Here is a 23,794-nt window from a genome sequence, read left to right on the forward strand (position 1 = left end):
TAATTCATATGTTTAGAAAATCAAAATTATGTTTTTAATTGCATTAGTAAGAGATTTTTCAGACTTCTATTACACTATTGAAAATATTTCAATGGTCTGGTCATAGATGGCTAGTAAGAAGTTTGTCTTACCAGAGTTAGAAGCAATAAAGAGAAAATTATTCTTTATAAGAAAGTTTATATGCAATGCACTATTTCAACTAACTGACACCACCAAAGCTAAGGAGTGCTATCTAATATGACAAGAAGTATTCCACAGCACATTAAGTCTAAAACAAAGAGAGAAAAGGAACATCAAATGAAATAAAATTCATAAACTGAGCTTATGAAATGATTCATCAAATAACTAAATAACCAAATGAAACAGCACACAATAAACAAAAGACAAAGTTCTATATAAAACAGTTTATTTACAACACAAAAATGCTGAAAGGTACTTGAGAAAATTACACTTACAAGATATCAGCAACAGGAAAAAAAGATGTCTCGACCTATGATCATCAATAATAACAAATATTATATAATATATTTAAAAACTGAAATTTAGTTATTGCTATTGTAAAGCACAAACAGAAAAGAAGGAGGCAGCGCAATAAAAAAAATAATATGAAGCATATTAAAGAGTGCTAAAGGCAAAATAAATAAGATAGGTAGAATGATAAACAAACAGTTTTTGATTCTTAACTACACATATTAAGTAGGAAATTTAGATTTATATTTCCTTTTATTGGTTTACTTTTGATAAAGTATTATAATTTGAAATATTGGTTAACTCAATGGTCTTTCACATTATATAAGTCTTATTCTGTTATCCCCCATCAAAATATCTAAAAATTATAGTATAAGAATTCATTAAAGTAAGCTGTTACAATTTCAATTTGTTATAATGAAATCAATTTCTATTTGCATTGTAGATGGCCAGTGTTGCATATCTTGGATTAGAATCTTCCTACTTATCTTTCTAACATACCCTTGTATTCAAAATAAATTAAGAAACATAAAAAACAGCAAAAAACATTTTTTCTTGTTAACAATGGAAAAAAAAAAAAAAAATCCATTTCATCTTTTATTAAGTCAAACTATTTATTTTCCATGTGGACGGTATATCACAATATATCAGCATTGGTTTTACAGTTCAAAATGTTTAACAAACAGAAGAAAAGTAATATGTTCTGAATTTTCAAATATAATACTACACAATTCAACATTATTTACAGTACTATGTACATCAACAATAAATGCAAAAAATAATATGCTGATACAGTGATATTAAACATCTTGAGGTAGAAGTACTCGTATGAAAGCATAATGATGGATTAAGCGTGTGTACCTCCAATAGCATATATTTTTCAAGGTAGGATAGTATCTTTGGTATAAAATATTAATTTAGATGGCACCTAGATTTAAAACTGTTTTTCTAATTTACATTTTAAATACTTCTGCATTTTCTGATAATTTAAAGAAATTAAAGAGCATCTCTCTTTTTTTAGATATACATATTGTGTACTCTAACCATGGTCCAATAGTTAATTTCTAAATAGTTAGAGATGGGCATATACTTCTAACCAAAATACTACCTTAAATGGTATAAAAAATCATATAGTATGTTGTTTGAGTCTATAAATGCACTTTTAATTGAATTATAAGGCTTTGAATTTCATTATTTTTAAGCAAATGAAAAGTTGTTTTAAGGAATTGCCAAGCACTAGCTAACAGAGATCTTCTATGAGGATGTCATTGAAATGGTTTAAGTAATAATACACAAATGTTTATTAATAGAATAGTTGAATACTTTTTGTTTTAAATTTAGTAAGTCAAGAATATTTTATCAAATAGGACCAAGGGATTGTATAACAATTTATGCTTAGTAATTTCTTCAATTGTGTATTTATTGTCTGAAACAATATAAAATCAAATTTTCATATTATTTAGAGCATTTTTTGAAATGGCCTGTCTCTAATGGTTTAAAAATCAGCTATGGGACCACAATTGAAGTAGTCTTGTATATTACATATTTTCAATGCCATTGCAATTAATGTTTTGTTTTTCTGATCAACTTAATGTGTTATTTTAGAACAGGAATAACATTTCAATTTTTATAGATACTAGGTGGCACAGCCAATTTTAAAAAGGGCATAATCAGTCTTTATTTTCTTATTTTAAAAACCTGATTGGAGTATCCTCAGCAGAGACTAGACATAATAAATGAATATATAAAATGTTACACTTCCTGAATATTTAATTTTGAAGATAACCTTACACTTACATTCAGAGTATCATAGCATGCATGCATGCAGAATAAAAAGAATGCAGTTTGGATTTTTCTGAAATTAGCTTGTAACTAAAATATTTTTTCCTTAAATCTTAATTATCTATCAGAAATAATTTAGTTTTGAGCTAATTTTCTATATTCTGTTGGGAGAAAGTAATTACATTTACAGAGAGAAGACTAGCAATGCAACATTGAAAAACTGTGCCCCCAAAACTAAAATCTCACTCTGAAATAAATATGAAAAAAGTGTTTTATATCATATTCATTTAATTTCTTCACTAATGTATCATTTAGAAAAACTTTCAGATTATGATGAAGGACAGAAGGTATGTACATATGATGAAAAATTATGCTTTGTTACTGAAAAATTAGAAATAATTTACTTATGGTAGCCGCACAATTTTAAAATCCAATAATTCATAATACAATCAAATGTAAAGCGCATTTCTAAATTTAAAAAAAAAAAAAAAAAAAAAAAAAATTCTTGACACCAACAACTTCAGAAATAGCACTTGTAGACTGAAAATACTTTTTTAATAACCTTTTATAAATTCAATAGTATTACTAGTGCACATATTTACAATATTTAGTCTACAAAAACAAATTCACTTTTAATCAAGCAAAACTAAAATTCAATAATGAACAAAAAAACAACTAATTTACATCTAATTCATTCACATTTAAACAAATCAAAATTGTTAAATATAATGGATAACTAACTTTAATTCTAAGAAGAATTTTTATTGTACAAACTGCCCACCTTCCACTTTCCTTTATGGGTAAAACAATATCCTTCCTTTCTGATATTATCAAGCTTACAAACAAAACAATAAAACTTAAAATGGACATTTTAAAAAGCAACCATTTATCAAGGCAAAAGTCAAATCATTTTCCTCATGAGAACAGAGAGATTTTAACATGACTGAAATGTACAAATTATACAAAACCTGGAAGTTATTAGCTTTTTACACTTAGAAGACAACATCAGCAGATACATAATGAAAATTTTACAATGAATCCTGATTGTAAAAGGGGAAAAGAAAAAGAAGAAACTAAAATCATAAATGAACTCGAGACTCTTTTTCTGTGCTTAAACCCTGATGAGAATGCTGTACAGAAGATGTAGATGTCCAACTGAGTGTCGATTCCTTGATTTCCAAAACTTCATCATCACTATCACTATCATCAATTACTATTTCCTCAGGAACATTCTGTTTTAATAAACAAGTATTATCAGCTACATGTGCATTCAATCTGCAATGAAGTCTCTTATCACTGTTACTATTATCAACAGAATGTTTAGGAATGTCACCATTTACACAAGATGATTTATTCAATAATGAAGTCTGAGGCATGAAAGATAAGGGTGTCTGACCATTTTTCGGGCACACTTTCTGTATGTCAGAGGAATCCAATACCTTATTTACAGAAGTAAGAGCAGAGTTCATTTGGCCCTTCAAAATTCCATCATCAGATATTGTAGACTTCTGCTGTTTATTGAATTGTTCAGGTAGCACATCTTCAACTAAAACAATAATTGCGGTTAAGAAACCAGAATTTCAAAAAATCAAATTTGAGAAATCTGCATGGAATTTCCTATGCAGGATAAGTAACATTTTACTTTGTATAATCTAATTATTTCTGAGCAGACGAAAGTTTGAATTTCAAAAATTAAACAAAAAAATTTGTAAATGATTAGAAGAAAATTAATATAGCTTCTGAAAACATTGTATATACGAAATATACTTTTTAAACATGCCTTAACACCTGCAGTTAATTATATAACTGCAGGTGTACAGTATATATACAGCTATTCATTGTCACTTAGTAAGTACAATAATTAATAACAATATTACATGACACAATGATGCAGTTCCAGAATTATTCTAATAAATTTTTCATTATTTAATAATTAGAAGCAAAATAATTAGATTTTTGACTTAATGCATAGTTTTAATAAAGAAATTGAAAACACAATAAATATTTTAAATTTAAAAATTAACTTCAAAATAAATTTTATTTGAATATATTTCTTTTACTTCTTACTTTTATTTATGAAGATAAATGATAATAAAAAGCATTCTGTAATAAACACATGCATGGGAAAATTATTTTCACATTTATATAATTTTTTGGTTCACATATTTGGCTAATATATAATTTTCAATTTTAATTTGTCCTTAATTATTCTACATTTTTTAAAATTTATATTTAAAACCTCTATTTCTCTGTCTTTATTCTTTTTTATGCACTTTTTCTTCTTTAGACAATGCAATTGCTTATAAACCAGCAGGATTGGAACAAAACTTTCTCTGCGTATTCTAATAAAGATGTCATCTATCTTCTCCCTGCATATAACTGCAAAACTTGATAAGGTCGATTTTATTTATTTTCAAAGTTTACACATTAGAGTTAGATGCTGCATAGTAAATGAAATTGTTCTAGAGTATGTATTGCATGATATTAGGGATGGATTGGATTGTGGAGTTTAGAGGCGGAAGAATTATACCTAACTATACTGTACCAGAGATACGGTTAAAATATAAAGAGAATATCTTTTATGTAAAATTTTGCAAAAGTAGAAACTGATTAATAAAATTGCAGATAAATGTCCCCTAACATTTTTAAAAAAGATGTTAAAAATGGCAATAAAATAAAATGTAAAATAAGATGATAAAAACCAATTGCTTTTAGAAATTTAAAAAGGTTTTTGTGGGGATGTTCTGCCACAAGTACTTGCAGGCCCAGTGATGAAGCATTAAAAAAATCTTAGACAATGATGACTAAAATCACTACAATGAATTAAAATATGAAGAATCATTAAAATCACTTGCCGTCTTTAGCAGAAAGCAGCTTGATTACCAAATGAAAGATTTTCATGTAGAAAACCAGTATGGCCATAATGCAGAGAATAGACAATTTGCCATCTGGTAAATAAAGCCAGGATGAAATGACAAGTTTTATAGTGTCAAGTTTGTTATTAATATGATCATTAATAACAAACTCTTGCCAGAGTGAGTACAGACATCATTGAAATGCATTTTTACATCACTGAATAGGATGTTTTGCTGTAAAAGCAAAAACACAATCCTTGCTATATCATCCACCAGCTCATTACCAGTAATTCCAACACGACTCAGAATCCAGCAAAATAGTATCTCAAATTTCCTGTTTTGTAGAGTCCTTAGAAGAAAGGGTAAAGGGATTTCAAAGGTAACTAGATGAATCTGATTATGAAAATTGGAAAATATTTTTAATGAATGTATGCTGTCAGTTTATTTATGCTGAGAAGCGAGTGAAATACTCTGAAGAGCATAAAAAATTGTTAATAATTCCGCAGATAAAATTGAAAGAGATGTATTTAGATAATAATTGAATGTATCAGTCAAAAACAATATCATAACCAACATGACTATCCACTTGGAACCATAAGTAAATTTTTTCAAGTAATCTGAATACTGATAGGAATGAGAATGCAATAGATTCTGGTAGACAATAGAGACTCTTCTTTTCAAAACCAGAGAAGGGATTTAAAATGGAAAACTGAGATGAGAAGTTAGGATTACCTTACCATGGAGTTCAGAAATATGAAGGATTTGTTTAACTCCCTCACAGAAGGAAAGAATGCGAGATGGTCCAGAATTATGAAGGCTCTGGAGATTAACTGGAAATGCCATGGAGGATGAGGTGAGTTTCAGAAAAGAAAACTCGAAGCTAGTATTGGACGGATAATAATTGACATTGTAAATTAAGTGATAGCTGGTGATAGAAAGAATAGACTATCCATCGGTGAGGTTTAAAATGCTCTTGAGCAAATTTTTAAAGAAGAATGGTATACAGTATCAAGTGTGTATAATATGGTAGAAGGCGCAGTGCCAAAATCTAATTAATAGGGATAAAACTACTGCCTGTTGGAAATTTGGAACAAGGAAGTGTGATCTGCTCCCCAAGAGGCTCTATAAAATTCCATGAGAATGTTTAATGACCTGTCACACTTCTTCCACAGATGTCAGACATGAGGAATGAAAGCGAGCTTATAGTCAAATATTATCCTCAAAAATTTAAACTCATCCTCTATAGAAATCGCAACATTCCGAATATGGATTGTAGGATCCAAATGAATGCCCCATTTCCTGCAAAAGTGAATGCATTGAATTTTCTTTGCACCAGTCTACAAGTTTGTAAACAGCAACTTGCAATTGCCATTTTATCAAGTTCCTATTGCTCCCTTGGCAGGAGATCAGAAAACCATCCCCATATAATGCACCTTGAATAGATGGAGGTAAAACATTAAGGAATTAGGCAACAATTCATTACAAAATATTTGTCTTTGGCAATTAATTTTTGGATATTAATGATAGGTAAATGTGGTAATACACCAGTACAAGCAAATCGAACAAATATTTTAGAAACCTTATCCACAAAAGAATGAAAGCAACAACTTGCTGATTGTAGTAATAAGATTATAAACTAAATTTCATTTACTTAAGTCATTGCATTTTTTAGTTATTACGTTTACATGTATGAGAAAGTATAGACAGATGTTGAACCTTTTGACAGATTTGGTTCAAAATTTGATAAATATCAACAATTCGAATGATAAAGCTTAGATACTAAATTTTATTTATCTATCCATTTAGCTTCATTGTTATTATGTTCACTTGCACTCAAACAGCTGGACATACAGACTTCCTCCAAGTGGATTTTGTTCAATATCTGATTGAAATCTACAAATTTGGAGTCGAGTCTACACCTCAAATTTTATCAACTAACTCAAAGTGTTTTAAAGTTATTGTGTTACTAATTTCTAAAATGTGCTTTTCAGCCTCAGTGAGGAACAAAAAATGGAGATTTGTCTTTTTGATAGTTAAATACTTTCCCTTTGTATACAAGAAAGTAAAAATATTTTCTATTACTGTAAACACATAGTTGAAAGAATCGAGATTAAACTAAAATGCAATTCTTCAATAATTTTTTTGGTCTTTCCAAAGAAATGCATAATATTTCCCTCTTCATTTTTTTAATGATTGAAAGTTTTAAATGAAAAATTATTCATAGTTTTATAATTGTAAAATCAAAATTAAATATTCTATGCTGCAATAAGTTAGAAGGGCTATAGTTCTGCTAAGCTTCCTCTTATCATATATTTAACGCAAAAGTAATTAAATAAAAAAGACTTTCTTTGAATTTGCAACTCTTATGTTTTTAAAATTATATTTCCCCTTTCTTTCAAATCTTTCATGATTTGTTTCTTCCAAAATTTGTTCTGTTCAAAAATTTTAAAACTATCAAATGAATAGATGACATTTTTTTTTTCTTTTTTTCAAACATTCTGTTGAAATATCATTGCAACATTTTTCTTTTGCAATAATTGCATTTTTTTACAGATATTTTTCAAGATATAGTATCATAAACACTCCAATGTAAAAGCATATGGATGATGTATAATGATAACAAACTGTGAAATGGATGAAAAGTTTATCTAAAATTTGGCATAAAACAAAGAAGCATTAATAACTTCAAAAAGAGAAATCCCCAAATCTGATTTTTATTTGGCTCTTTACACACACACAAGCAAATGAATGGAATTTAGGTGAACTGAGGAATTAAATTCATATTTGAATTTAAATTAATTTGACTGAACTTTTGAGCAATTATTCCTCCCAAAATTTTCCAAATTATAAACAGCTATAGCAGCAAGAAAATATAAGAAATATCTGCAGAATAAAAAATAACAAAAGAAAAATAAGCAAAAAGAAAAGTGGCATATTATAGGAAAAAGGCTAGTTCGCAGAAGAGAACTCCCCCCCCCCAAGCTCAGGCAGTCCAAAAAAGATAGGAGTACAGAACAGAATGAATAATTATTAAAAGTTATGTACAGTCATGGTTATTTTTTGACATAATTGCAATGAAAAATTTGGTATTTGCTATATCAGTGGATCAGATCAAATCATTTGCTGCCAACAAGAAATGGGCCACAACATCCCTTCAAAGCTCCTCATTAGTTTGGAATTATTATTTTGTTATCTTAGATAGTTCTTCAATTGACTGAACAGAAGTAAATCACTTAGCTCGGCGAAAAAAGATAAGGATGTAAAACCGTTACAATAGAAATTCTTGTTCATTGATCACGAGCTAATAAAGTCATACGACAGAAAAGCAGGATGTTAGAATCCTAGGTAATTAGCTGTCAACTAGTATTTCAAAATAGGGAATTTCGAAGGTTAGCATATTCAGAATCTTATTCCACCACAGCAGAAGCCAAGAAGACAAAAATGCAGGTTTCTAGAGGCAATAACCCTATAAGTAATTAAGAAGATTGAAGACAACCAATCAATTCCTTCACTTTAAGGTCTTCTATATAAATACACAGAATAATCCCTTTAGGAAGGTCTACTCTGACCTACCTATACAGCATATCCTCAGTTCCATTGACATCTTAAAGATAGTAATTTCACTACCTATTGAAGGTAAATAATCTATGTTTTTTATTAGGTTGATGGAACTTGATAAAGTTCCAAGGTGGTAAGTGCAAAAATTATTTCTATAACCAAAGAGAGGACAAACACATACTTCTGTAAACTTTTAATTTAGAGTTTATTGCAATTTACTAGCTTGTCTTAAGTTCACTTTCCTTAATGAGATGATTTCTTTCTGTCTTTTTACACAACATTGTTTTCTTCACCAAAAAACCTTGCCTGTTAAGATCCAAAAATCCTGGGCCCTGTGAAGATTTGGTCGAGAAAAAAAGTCGTCTTTTACTTGATAAATTTAACTTTTTCAAAAAAAATTGTTTTGCAATTTTTTTAATGTTATTCTAAAAATGTTGCCATTCTATGGAGTCATCTGTCATCTAATAGAAGAGCTGTTTTAGCCAATTTATCTTCTTTTATTTCCATAGTGTCCCTGGTAGCCTCAAATCCACATTAACTATATCCATTCTCAGATTTACTGAATTTCAGGCCATAATAGCTGATTGTGAATCTGAAATAATTTTAAGTTTTTAAAAATTTGTTTCTTTAAACAAGTTTATTCCTTTTCTAAGTGCTTCAACTTCTGCCATATTTTTATAAGGTCTATATTGCTTTTTCATTTTCTCTTCTGCTACATATTCTTTCCTTAACAGAAATGTCAGAGTTATCAGATTATTGAACAGCTTCAGGCCTTTCTCACATAAATGACAGTCCCCCCCCCATTCCTAGAAAATATAGGGAATCTAATGCAACAAGATGATAAATACTTGAATTTTCCAAGATGATTGTGCCTGAAAATAACCATGATGTACATAAATTTTGATAATAAACTCATTTTGTTCTCTGCATCTTTCTTTTTTTTTTTTTAATGCTCCATCAGAATCTGGGGGGGGGGGTCGATTCTCATATTATATGTTTTCCCACAATGTCTTAAATTCAACAAAACAGAAAAACTGACTTTAAAATTGTCAATAACAACTCATATTTGAGAATAACTGATTATCAATTCCAAGCAATTTTAGATTAATAATATGATAATTGCATCTTTGCAATTCCAATACTTAAACATTAAAGTTTCAATGCAGCATCTGCAAAAGCCAATTGAAAAAATTCTGCCTCTGCATGACTTTTTTTTCCAATTTAGTTCAAATACTAGAAAAAGTTAACATAAAACTAAAATGCTTTTTCTAAGGCATTGATAAAAGTTATCTACAAGTAAAGAAAATATATATTTATATATATAAAAAATGCTTATACATAACAATTAAACAGACATACCAACCCATATAATTAAATTTATCTTTATTATAAACATTTTAATGGATCAGAGCATGCACAAGAAAACAAAATTCATAACAAAATCAGCAAATGAATTTAATAATTTAAGCAGAGGTTGATCATGCAACTTATACAGAAAAAGCAAATGCAAAATCAAAAAAATAAAGAGGATCGACGATACCTGTGACAACAGAACCAGCATGCATTATCAGAAGAGTAATATACTGCTGCTTTATTTTAAAGAGTCCCTAGAGAAGATTTATTTTTTAAAGAAGATTTTATTAAAAAAGACCTTAGAGAAAAATTTCACATATTATACCTTTAAAAAAAGTATACCTGTTATAGGAATTTCATCAAAATCATAAAGACATTGTAGATTGACAATCAACAGTTAAAAAAAAAAAAAAAAAAAAAAAAAAGACTGTAAAGTTTCAAAGATAACTAAAACCATTAATGAAGGCTGTAAACCTTTTTTTTTCCCCCTTTTTTCATATGAACTTAGTAATGGAATATTTTTACAAGATTCGGCAAGATTTCATGAAACTTCGTTTTTAAAATAGAAATTTAATATTCAGATAATAAACTAATTCATGATAATTTTATCTTTCTAACAATAGACACATTATTTATTTTACAAAAAAAGTATCAATTATTAAATTTCTTGAAAATTGATATATCATTTCTCCTCAGATATTTGCTAGAGCCATTATAAATACATCACTTAAAAAGCAACGCCACCAATTTTAATTTAGTAAATTTTAGAAGTGGAAACAATTTTTCACAGCCATTATTGAATTTTTTTACATTTTCTATTTTACATACATAAAAGCTTTATTTTTAAATGCACTTACAATTAGAAATAACATCATTTAGGAAGAGCCATAGAAAATTAATTTTAAATTTTGATCATTATAAATAAATACTTCATTTTGTAAAATGATTTTCATCATTTAACATTACTCATACAGCTCAATTTGTATAAACCTAGGAATATCTTAGTACATATGAGGAAAAAGCTTCTCCCTACCAGCTTGTAATTGAGATGTATGTGCTTGGTTATGTAATATTAGTGTTTTTTTTTTTTTTTGTGCTACAAATATGTTAGTCCTAAAAAAAATGACATCTTCCTTAATTATTAAAATAAACAATGCCCATATCTTCTCTTATTTATTTATAAAAAATATTAATGGTGATTACCAAGAAAAACAAGAACATAAAATTTTGAAATGTGTTTTGACGATAAATAATTAAAGTATGCAACTATAATAGATTATCGTACATTTTTAAAATTAACAATGTATATATATATCAGTAACTGCACATAAAGATATAGATACATTTTTAAAGCCTCACATTGCCTAATTGAGTCTCTTGAATTTCTTTCATATTATATTATAGCATATTATAAATGACATGAAATAGTTTTCATTAATATTCTGAAATGCTATGGAGAAAAAAAAAAAAAAAAAAAAATGTAAAAAAATCTTTATTATAACTCTTTAACTGATTTGAAGTTATCTATACTTCTTTACATTTTCTAACCTTTTTCAACAATTTGTTGCTGGCTATAGAATTGCATAATTTGCATTGGAATGAAATAGTAATACTGAACAAGAAATTTACATGGGATATACTTTTGTCTAGAACAGGAAAGATAGATATTACAAGTGACAGTGAAAATTTAAGAGTCAAATGCAAAATCAAAGAGCAATGGTAAGTGAATTGTCTACGATTCTGATGGCAGTTAACGTATTCACATATAAACAACATAAAATAATTCTTAAAACAAACATATAACAAAGATTTTTATACCTGGTTGTATAGACATGAGGCCTGGAATAGAGGTCTTTAAACTAATAAACTTTTGACTCACATCACAAACAGAACTTGCTTTATTAGCACCATTATCTGCAGGTTTAGTTTGTGATAAAGATGGTTTTGTTATTTCAAGTTCCTCGTGGCCCTTCAATAAGTCTGTTGTAAATAATGGTATAAGACCTAAAAAAAAATGTGAACAATATAGTTAAAATATTGTTGCATTTTATTAACATTGCATAAAATTAATAATATTTTGACAAGAAATCAGAAAAATTATTACTTTTTGAAATATAACATTAAGTTAATATTTAGTGAAGAAATAAAAATTTAATGTATATAATATTGGATACTATATGCAAGAAAAAAAAAAAGAAAAGAAAAGAAAAAAGAGAGAGACTCATATTTGCATTAACCAAAATCCAGTAAAATTTAAATACAATCATTCTTGATATTTTAAAATAAAAATTTGTTTTAAAATACAGAGACGAATACAATTTTAACTCACTTGGCATTCAATAACCGATAGAGAAATGTAAAAAACTGCTTTGGAATAGTATTAATCATCATATATTATATATATATATATGTATGCCAGATTTAAGGATTTTCCATTTCTGTTCATAAAAAAAAAAAAAAAAAAAAAAAAAAAAAAACTATTTTCTTAAATCTAAGAACAAACATAAAATTGGACAAAGTCTTGTTTTAGTGTTACTATTGTTTTGTATATTTTTTACAAATTTCTGTTAAAATATCAAAAGCATTAACAATCAAAAAGTATCTGATTCAGTGATGATGTTGGGAAGCATAACAGAATGCAAATGTTTATTATTATTTATAATTCAAAATTTTAAATTATGTAAAGAATGATTATGTAACAACAACTGACTAAATCTGTAGAAAAAAAATTATACAGAATCAAAACAAATGCATTTTATCTAACCTGGGAACTTTTTCATTGTTGGACTTTTTACAGCAATCTCAGAAGACATAGGTGTTGACAAATCTTTCTGGGATGAAGATGATTCTTCTGGATTTGTGCTGTCATCACTTAAGTCAATAATTAGATGATCATCATCAGAAGTATTAGCATCAGAAGAACCTATAAAATGATTTAATTACAGCAAAAAACACATTTCTTAAAAAAAAAAAAAAAAACGACTTGTACAAGAAAAATTTTTCTACATACTAACGTATATATATATAAAAAAAAAAAAAACATAATATTATATAAAAGTCTTCAACTTTTGAATGAAATTCTTTCAACTTGTTTCTTGAAATATTTTCCTTTTCACAGTTCTGAATATTAAAGCAAATAAGTTAATACATAATATACTTTCTGCTTTGAAACAATTGTAGGAAAATGATATTTGACAATTCACTATAAACTAAAATATCCAATCGCTGCTACCTTCACAAATAAGTTTTTACAAATATAAAATCTATACTGCAATTAAATATGAAGAAAAAGCCAAAATACAAAATAAGAGACACAAATGTGAATAAATTCCAGAATACTTTGGAAAATTTCTAACCTTCACAATGCTTAATTTCTTATTCTAACTTTAGGGCCTGAAAATTAGTATTTAATGTTTAAAATGAGATAAAAGTTTAATGAAAAAATTCCAACATTAAAAATATTTTATTTCCAGAATTTTAAGAATATTTCTTCAAATTAACATGGAAATTAGAAAAAGCTGGTCGTACAACTTACAAGCTAATACAGTTTTAGATTACTGATTTATTAATACAGGACCATGTGTAATTCCAAAACAAGTTCATACTAAATTGAAAAACAGCGTGACATTAGGGGGAAAAAAACTTTAAAAATTAATAACTCATTCAAATTAAATTATTTTCTCGAATGCTAATGCACCTACATTTCTACTTAGTCTGATTTATTGTGGAGTCTGAGTGGAAAAAGCTCTGCTGGTATGCTTTCTGCATTTTAGTTTTGGTTGAATGACTGAGCGAATGAGGAGGGATCAAGAGATCATATGAGTTTTCAAAAGATGATCAGATCAGAATTGTAAATCAAGGTAGACTGCAGACACATAAACATTAGGGAAGTTTAAATGAACATTTTGTTGTTGCATAAGGAAAATTGTATTCACTATCACAATGAGCATAGTAAGATTGTTGCTGAATTGCTTGATTAAGATGACAAAGGATTTTCGGAAGAAATTTTGTGGAAGCTTTAAAATGTAGGTTTCAAAATCTTATTTTGAGGTTGTTAAGGATGACATCATTGTGGGTGTACCAAGGTGCAATGGTAATCATTCTAAGAATCACATTTTTTAATATTGGTTTCATTTACAGCAAAAATTAGGTGAAATTAAGAGAGTGTATTGTTAAGAGAATAATAGTATATTATTAAGATAAGTAATATTTTAAATTTGATTACTGCACTTAACTCACTTCCTACCAAAACTAAATTAAATCTTGTGAATTAAGGGTTAAAAAAAAAATACATTTCAATTTTTTGTGAAAAAAGTATTTATGTCAAACTCCTTAATAGAGAATAAGTCTGATGGGTAAACACAGATTGAATGCATTGCCTTATTGAACAGTAATTAGAATATCGCTCCCTTCTCAAACATACAAATCATTGGCAGTTTAATAAAAGAGACCAATTCAATAAGATTCATTATTTTAAATATTTCTAGTGGATTACTAAAACATTTAAATTATGAATGTAAACAAATCATGCATAAGAACAAAAAAAGTAAAACAAAAAGATCCACCTTTTTTTTTCTCTTTTCTAACAAGAAAGGTAATAATTTTTTTGTAATCAACTAAAATTAAAAAATGCACCCGACAAAAAAAAAAAAAAAAAAAAAGATTTCAATGAACAGACTACATCTTATGAAATTTAAAAGAAGTTACATGATCTCTTTTTGCACTAAGAGACGTAAAGAAGCAATTTTTAAAGACAATTTAGAAACTCGCTATTGCTACATTCTGCAATACATGAAACACCTGTTCACAGAAGGCAGATCTTAATTTGTTTTAAATACATATGAAAATTAGGATGATTATTTGAATAAAATGCAATCTAATCTAAGAAAATATAATAATAGTTCTTGCATAGCAGTTTGTCATAAAATTTTTTAGAACTTTGCAAACTTTCTTTGTACAAATTTCTTAACATATTTAGTATGGTATTAAAATTCTGAATACAATTACAAATTCCAAATTATTTCATGACCTTCATGCAGCACTTACTAATTTTCTCTAAATAAAAATGTCTAAAACCTTTAATACTTTATTTTATAAAACAGATTAGCGTAACAATATCTTTAAATTGCCTTACCTCTAAACGGTAATCTCCTCTTTGCTCGGCTTGCAGACAACGGAGGAGGAGATGGTTCCTCATGAACACTTTTAGAGGTTTTACATTCAGTCTCTTTTTCTATAATAAACAGCAAAATCATTGGTTGAAACATTACTCAGTATAAAGATCAATGTATTTTTTAATTTTTTTGTTAATCAATGAGATTATTACTATAGTTTTTAATAATATTACATAATATGAATATATATTTATACAGAACCATCAAATCAACATATAGAAGCTATAGCTACATGCTACCTATTTTGAGATTCCAGTAAATATAAAGAAATGCACACTATCTCTCAATATTATATGTATCACTGTAATGTCAGGACCAAGTTAGCCGTAATTCGTGACCGAGCAATTTTGAATGAGCTGGAACAAAATTTTGTCTTTCTGAATATTTACTTACAGCTAGTCATAATTAATTATAAAAAATTTTAAGAATATTTTAATTCTTGGCTATTTACAAAATTTATAATGAAAAAAAAAAAAAAAAAAAAAAACTCCAAAAAAGACAGCAAATTTCTAGAGTTTGAAAAATTTTCTATCATAGGATCACATGAAAACGTTTGATATTTTTTACCAAAATTACTTTTATCTACCTACATTGACGATTATTTTTAAAAATTCAAGGATTAATGATAGATTTTCTCAGTCAGGTAAGAATTTAAAATGAAGAACTATTGCAAATCTAACTTGGAAGAATTTGTTTTTGTGGTTTTATTTCTCTGGCAAAAATTAGTGGCTATCAAGTAGCTCTTTTTTCACACAAGAACAACAACTAAATGTTTTTTACATATTTCTTTCTTCTAATACACGTAACTAGACCAATGAAAATTGTAAAATAACATTAATCATATATTAGACTTAACCATCATCCTCTCTCTCTCTGTCTTTCAAATTCTTGCTTGCTGTCAAATGATGGAAAAGAAATAAAAATTGCTTCATTAATGTGAATAAGTCTGTCTCACAACTGTGAGAGGAATTTGCATGACTAAAATTCTTTTGAGGGAAATGAAAATGGGGTTCTTCCGTCTTTGAATGCAATGCCATTAGTTTTCATAAAAGAGATGCGATATGAATTTTTTAAAAAAATCTGTTCATATATATTTTTTCCCCTTTTCAAGTGATGGTTAAACAAAGATTAAATATTTTTCATATAAATGAAATAAAATATGGAAATACATTTGTTTCTTTCTGTTCTCCCTCCCTGAATATGAACTCAATTTTTAGTTTCCTTATTTCAAACTGGCCCTAGGAAGATATAGATATACTCATGAAACACAAGGGGGGGGAGGTACGTGTGAAAGAAACTTGCAAATCTCAATATGACATTAAAAAAAAAAACACCAATAAGTAATGAGATAATTTTGGCATCACACATGATTTATAAGATATTGGTAGTTTAATTTGGTAAAAGATTATTCAATTCTTGGAAAAACAAAATACAATAAATTTTAAGATACTTATTTGTATTAAAATAGTAATTAAAATTTTTTTTCTGTATTTTAAACTTTAACTTTTAATTCATTTTCATAAATACTATAAAAAATGGTTTTTTATATATACTATTTTAAACAGATTTTTTAAAATTCATTATCAGGTGAAAAATTACTAATTTGATCAATTATGAAAATAATAAAATAGTATCTTATCATTAAGAAAACATAACTATAAATAATAAAACCGCCAAATATTCCAAAAATTTTTAATACAAAATATGTAAAATTAAGTATTCTAGAATAGGAAGGAAGGAAGAAAGAAAGAAAGGAAGGGGGGGGGGGAATTGTTTAAAAAAACTTACATAATGCAGCAGTATGGCCAGAAGTTTTTAAAAAAACTACGTTATTTTTAGAATAAATTTTAAAATAACAATTGAGTAAAAAAATTTGATAACTACATTCAAGGTAATAAAGTTTTCATAAAATTAAAAAAAACCTTAACTATCAAACTTATATAATAATAAAGGCATTAATGTTACAGAAATATTCCCAGTATTGCCAGAAAAAATATTATAAACATTAAAAATTCTTACCCTTAATTTGTAAATCTGCTTCCACTCCATTTGGACATGCTTCCAAAATTCTCAGTTGAACATGAGGTTGTTCTATAACATCTGTCTCTAATAAATAACTGTCTTTGACTTTCCTATGTGTTTGGAGTTGTTCCATTGTTGTACAATTCACTGGCTCATTTTTCGCTACTACTTTATTTTCTGAAGACTTACCATAAGCTCCAGTTTCTCTGAGAGATGAACTATTCATAGGACACTCATTTTGATTATTCTTTTCAGGAGTTCCATCTATTTCTCTATCTAGTTCAGAATTAACATCTTTCTGAGAACCTACGGTTAAGAATGCGGAATGAAATTAATGATAAAAATTATCCCCATTTATTAACTTTATAATGAATTTTAAAAAATTCATCTGTAAGTAAATTTAAAAATCAGAAATATTAATCAGTTAAATTTTTATGATAAACTAATAGAAGATTTTTAAATCCATAACAAATATTGCTTAGTTTCTAACAGAAGTAGTACAATCATAAAATAATGACAAAGAAGTGCAAAATGCACAAAATAAAAGTGCTGCAATACAATCAAATACGAAGCTCAACAAAGAATAAAATGACAGAGAAAACAACTAGTTTTACTTATTAGCAGAAACTTCGAAAGATGAAAATCAGTATCCTACAGTGGTAATTATTATCCAATTTAGCAAAAATTCCTACATACTATATTATATATATATAGTTTGTTTCAGGTGATATGCTTGTTTGCACCAAACTGAGTGGGAGTGGGGGGACATAACTAGGAATAATTTAAAAACTACTCATATGGAAGTATGGCATTATCAGTCAAACAGGAATTTCAATATATTATATGTATTTCAATTAATATCAATTTATTCATTTTTTTAAAATAATTATTTTCAAATTAAATCCACATTAATTTTAACTTTTGAGATGTTTTAGTTTTCCTAATCACACACTTCAGAGATTACATGAGTGTAAAATAAATGCTAACTCAGCAAAGGGCTGAGCTTGCATACTCTTCTCAGAGTATGCAAGCTCTGATTATGTTCCTACTGTCCTTCCTGACCACTTACCAATTTGTATCAACTGTCTCGAACTAATCCAGACAAACAAATCCCTAAAAACCAAAGATCGCACCTCTGCTGTTCAATTAATCAATCACTCCTAACCAAGACAACACAAAATTTCATAGCAATATCCAGATATCATCAGCATCAGCCATAATTTCAATTATTAGACATTTGGGACCTTTCAGTATTGTCAGTTACACAATATAAATGAAATTTTCTAATAGTTTAACAATACATTTTTGTACGTTAAAAAAAAAAAAAAACTTAAGATTGTACCCAAAACTCAAAAATATTGCAATAAAAAAAAAAATTGTTACTATTTGTAATTTAAATGTACCATTTAGAACAGAAGGATCTTGATTTGGAGGAGAATTTGTTTCCACTGTTAAAGATGAAGAAGGATTAGGTGAATACAGAGGAGATGAAATCTGCTTCATGTTTTTTCTATTTCTCCATGCACGTGCTGTCATTTGGATCAGCTTCTTTTTTACAAAAATTCGACATTTAGGATCAGGTATAGCTAAAAACACAAGTGATATAAAAAAAAATAATTATTATCAGTAGCAATCACACAAATACAAAACAGCATTAATTCATCAAGATGAAAAATATGCAACAAAGGCAAAACCATATCACATTTATTCTGTGCGTCGCAAATCACTTTTTTTTTTTTTTTAAAGTAATGGTAATTTTTTTCTTTTTAAATCAACAGCTTTCAGACGAGCAGAATAAGGTTTCCAAAATAGAAATCAAATCTCAAATTGCTAGCATATGCTTACATTTAGATTTTCTACAGCTTATACTAAAAGAACCAATTTCTATTCATTGGAATAAAATTATACTGCAATTGCTTTATATATCAATGCATGCAATTAAAGTAACGCTTAAAGTGAGTGATCTCAGATCTGATTTCTGAGTAGAAGCATTACAATATTCCACCTATGCTCGGAAGAGAATGTGCTGGGGGGGGGGGGGGCCTGCCTCTTGATAGAATGACCTCTAGAAATAAAAGATTTTCTGCCTCTTAGCAGAAAATTGTCAGCAATTTTAAAGGAATTATGATAGGTTATACTCCACAGATGTATGGCATCATTGCCAGCTGTGTTTGGTTAATTGTTATTTGCATGCATGTTGATTTTGTCTTCTTACTAATGTCATCTATTGGCCAATGGCAAACATGCATTAATTTTTCTTAAAATCTTTAAGGAGTGTAAATATGATATTAAACATTAAAACAGGGTAAAATAAAGTCATGTATTCGCAACTATGTATGTCAAATGCAATAAAATAACAGAAATATACGTACCTTGAATATTATCACTTAATTTTTTTAAGAGTTGAGCATTGCGGAATTGTAGAATTCTTTTTGCTATAGTACAGCAATCATTTTCCATTCTTATTTCATGGACAGCACGAGATGCCTAAGGGATAAGTACATTATTGATTAGAATCAAATAACTGAAACAATTTTATTACACAATACAGCAAAGGAAAGAAAAACTAAAAACAAAACATACTTAAAAACACAAACTCATTTTCAGATACTGAAATCTCTGCAATCCAAAATGAATGCTTAGAAAAAATAGATATTTGCAATACAAAATTCTCTATTTTGTGTTCTCAACAATTATACAACATCTCTTTATTTCAAATTATTCATTTTTAAACCTGCACATTGACTGAGTTATGCTCAACCACTTAAATATCTGTTTTTCTGTATACATTTTCCAAAGTGCATGAGTTGTCCACCAATGTAAAATTAAATCTTTAATAATCAACTATAAATGCTATTATCAGAGTGAAAATCAATGCATTTTCTTCCAGATGTCATCATTTCTGAAGTTATTGTGCAAACAATTTCTCTCCCCCCCTTTTTTTTTTGCCTTGTCATTCATAGCACAATAAGATAATATCTTTTTATATCTTCATTTATGATTTTGAAGATACTTTCATTTTTATTAAGTATCAGAAATGCAATGTCATTTTCACCAGACAATAACATACTTGAGAGAATAAGAATCACCGAGTTCCAGAACCCTGGGCACACTGCACATCAATCATTACAGAGTTTATAGTTTCTAGGCTTCTATTTAGTTTCTGCATCCAATAATCAGTTTAAAGGAATCAATTTATGTTATGAAATTACAAATGAATCCACATTCAGGAAATTTTAAATTATCAGATCATATTAAAAAAGGGCACTTGTCGGTTGTAATGACAACCAAAAAGAGTCAATAAAAAAAAGTTTGTTAATTTGGCGATTTCAATCATTAAAACAAATAGCATGTGATTTGATTTATATTTATGCACGTGAGAATACTGTTATAATTTGACAAAAAAATTTCTATTCACTTTTTGGTTGCTGTTAAAACTGATAAGTACCTAAAAACGCAATACAAAATCGGGAGAATAAAAATTCAGTAGTTCTCTAGTTTTTCAAAATAATATTACAATAGCCATTCTAGTTTTAAAGATGCAATTCTAAATGTTCTAATGGAAAAAAAAAAAAATGGCAAAATAATGAACTGGTGATGGATATATGCTAATATTACTGGGCATCAACCACATATAAAAAAAAATAAAGATGCAACAAATAAACATTAGCTAAACTAAAATAATACATAATTTTAAGGGGGGGGGGGGGAACTAAAGAATTTTAGGATTGATGTGGAGACATAACAGCTGCAAGATGTACAGGGTGGTTATAATTAAAATTCCACTTTGAAATGGCCATAAAAAGAAAACTATTGGACCAAATGTTATCAAACTTGATAATAATTTAAAAAAGGTCATGGGAACTTCTTTAAAAAAAAAAAAAAAAGCTTAAATACTCACCACCAGGGGAAAAATGGCACTGTATGCAATATTGATAAACAAAATAGGATATGAACACGTCTGTTTAAAATGTGTTAAATCGTTTCTAAAACATGTTCAATGTGTGTTGTTTCAATAAGCACTGTTTATGGTAATAATCTAAACAATTTGGCAGAACTGAAAGATGCATTACACCGACATATGCTAACATTCCTCCTGATATGCCGAGAGCTACTGTTGAGAATGTAGTAATGTGATTTAACTTGCTTTCAGAGAATGGTGGACATTGAATATGCTTTGTAACACATTTCAGAAACGATTAAACACATTTTAAATTACTGTCTTCATGTCTGATTTCTCTTAACAATATTGCATACAGTGCCAATTCCACTCTGGTGGCAAGTTTTTTTTTGTGTGTGCATGGAAAAGAAATTTCCATGACCTCCTTTAAACTATTACCAAGTTTGATAACATTTGGTCTAGTAGTTTTCCTTTTATGACCATTTCCAAGTGGAAATTTAATTATAACCACCTTGTATTTTAAAGTACCATGCACAATTAATTTTTGCGATTGTTTTCTTTGTATGTAAATAAAAAAAATTAAAGAACCACAAAATTTATAGCTAAAAAAAAGATCTGCCATATTGTATAGCATACCTTTTTAAAAAAATTTTTTTTATAAACAGTAACCAAGTGACGATAACCAATAAATTAGAACTGATAAAAGCATTACTTTGTTCATATGACATATTCACTCATAAAGTTAAATAGAAGAATGCAATTATAGCTTTAGTAGTAATTCTGAAGTTTATTTTAAAAAATATGACAAAAGATATTTTGCACATTTTATAAAATTAATATCCAAGAGTATCCATTAGAATTTATGACTTAATTTTATAAAATTAAATTTTTTACATAATCAAATTTGTAAAAACAAATATTATTCATAGTTTAATACTTAGCAGAAAAAAAAATTTAAATAAAATGTAAATGTTTTCAGTTGATTACTTTTGTTAAAGAGGGGGAAAAAAGTATATAGCAAAATATTTAAAAAAAAAAAAAAAAAAAAAAATCGAGCAATTTCCATATTGAATGAACTTATCAAAACATTTTATATTCTGATTAATCATTTAATTTAATATCAAGCATAAATGGTAACAAAAGTGCTCACCCTATTTATAATTTCTGCAAAACTTTTTGCAGGTTTAAAAAATTCAGATGTTCTTTTTAATTTATCAGACATGCTTCCAATAAGTTGCCTTCTATTTCTCTCACTAATTTTCTTCTTGTTATCAGGTGAATATAAAGACGACAAGCTTGATAAGTAAACATAAGTAAAATCATTATTAAAAACCTCTGCATCACATTCAGTATAATTTTGCTTTAAAGATGAAACAGCATCAAAATTTTTATCAACAGTGTCTACATCAACATCTGAATCAGACTTGTCATTGAATTTCCTTTCGTTTAAAGGACTTTTCCTTCTATGCTCTGATGACTGCCTTCTATGACATTCCACAGGTTGGCTGGAGGGTTTTTCAGAATTAGATGCAATGTTAGTATCCTCTATTTCTGAGACATCAGAATGTGACGAATCATTTTTTAATGCAGTTTGTAAAACAGGAACTTTAGCATTGTTTATTAGCATTTCAGAAGTTTGAACATTTAGAGTCGGATTGTCCTGTTTCTGCTCGCTGCTTACGGACATATTGCTTAAATTTGAATTGAAAAGACTAGACTTAGCTTCAGAAGGGCATAATATGAGATGCCCCAATTTAATAGCTTTCACGAAAGACATTTTTTGCTGAGGAACATTTGATACTAAATTAGAATTATCTTGAGCATTAAGAACAGAAGGAGTACTATTCAATGAAGATCCTTTAATTACAGAAGTCATTTGAGAGGGTCCATAAACTGACGAACATTTATCATCATTTTTTGTAACTTTCGGCAATTTTAATAAAACAGAAGTTGAGTTAAAAGAACTTTGAGCCAATGAAGGTTTTGATGAAGGCACAAAGTTATTTTTTGAAGAGCTTACTTGATTTTCAGGTACAGTTTTACGAGCCAGAATTGGTGGTTTACCCCGGCTCTCAGAAGTCAACTTTTGTACTTTTTGAATGGAAAATGCATTAGGCGAAAAAGTTTGAAAACCCTTCCCAGAAGTGCTGTTAACAGGAGGTACAAAAAGTAGAACTTTATTTGCAGGTCTAGTACCAGAAACATTAAGAATTTGACTATTATTGAATTCATTAGAAGTGCTATCACGCATGTTAGCGTGCTGCAATTTATCATTTGTAGAAGTGGTTTGTTGAGGATTTGAATAAATAATTTTTGTTGAAGACTGTGTACTATTCTCATTTGTTATTATGATAGAAGAATTAGGAAAAGATTTTTTTAATACAGGTGTATTTGTGTTATGAGTATTAGGAACGATATATTTTGGAGTTGAGCTTTTATTCTGGTTAGATATTTCAGCCGTCAAAGAATCGTCAGAAGACAATGATTTTATTTTTTTATTAGCATGATCATTAGAATTCTCTTCAGATTCCTTTCTTTTAGATTTATTTAGATCAATAACTTTTGTTACTGCAATTTCAGAGCTATCTCTATTTGATTTCCTACTTTTTTCATTGGAAATAGATTCTGTTTCATGGTTACTTTTCTCATTTACAGAATCATTTATGTTTCTGTTGTGTTTT

General features: G+C 27.9%; 1 protein-coding gene across 2 annotated transcripts; it reads right to left on the reverse strand.

The window, feature by feature from the left end:
- Nucleotides 1–453: 453 nt before the first annotated feature.
- Nucleotides 454–23,380, reverse strand: LOC129975770 (uncharacterized). 2 transcript variants are annotated; one of them, XR_008785046.1, is made up of 9 exons: nt 22,264–23,380; nt 19,585–19,699; nt 18,616–18,798; nt 17,210–17,518; nt 15,151–15,249; nt 12,781–12,939; nt 11,835–12,020; nt 10,204–10,270; nt 3,658–3,796 (listed from the first exon to the last, which is right to left on the reverse strand). XR_008785046.1 is itself a non-coding variant. In XM_056088977.1 (8 exons), exons 1-8 carry the CDS (start codon nt 23,362–23,364, stop codon nt 3,330–3,332), a joined length of 2,619 nt encoding a protein of 872 aa, XP_055944952.1. In that variant the 5' UTR covers nt 23,365–23,380; the 3' UTR covers nt 454–3,329. The 2 variants fall into 2 exon arrangements, 1 of the variants encoding a protein (XP_055944952.1); XM_056088977.1 differs by lacking the exon at nt 10,204–10,270 and having other exon boundaries at nt 454–3,796.
- Between the last annotated feature and the right edge of the window lie 414 nt (nt 23,381–23,794).

This window comes from Argiope bruennichi, chromosome 7 (genome assembly GCF_947563725.1).
Source record: "Argiope bruennichi chromosome 7, qqArgBrue1.1, whole genome shotgun sequence".
NCBI classification, from domain to species: Eukaryota; Metazoa; Arthropoda; class Arachnida; order Araneae; family Araneidae; genus Argiope; species Argiope bruennichi.

Excerpts from the sequence above, each read along its gene's own strand:
- LOC129975770 (XM_056088977.1), bottom strand. The coding sequence starts at position 23,364 with ATGCGTGATAGCACTTCTAATGAATTCAATAATAGTCAAATTCTTAAT. Across the intron at positions 12,940-15,150 it reads GAGGAGATTACCGTTTAGAG|GTTCTTCTGATGCTAATACT; the intron begins GTAAGGCAATTT and ends ATCATTTTATAG. Across the intron at positions 3,797-11,834 it reads CCTCATGTCTATACAACCAG|TTGAAGATGTGCTACCTGAA; the intron begins GTATAAAAATCT and ends TTATTGTTTTAG.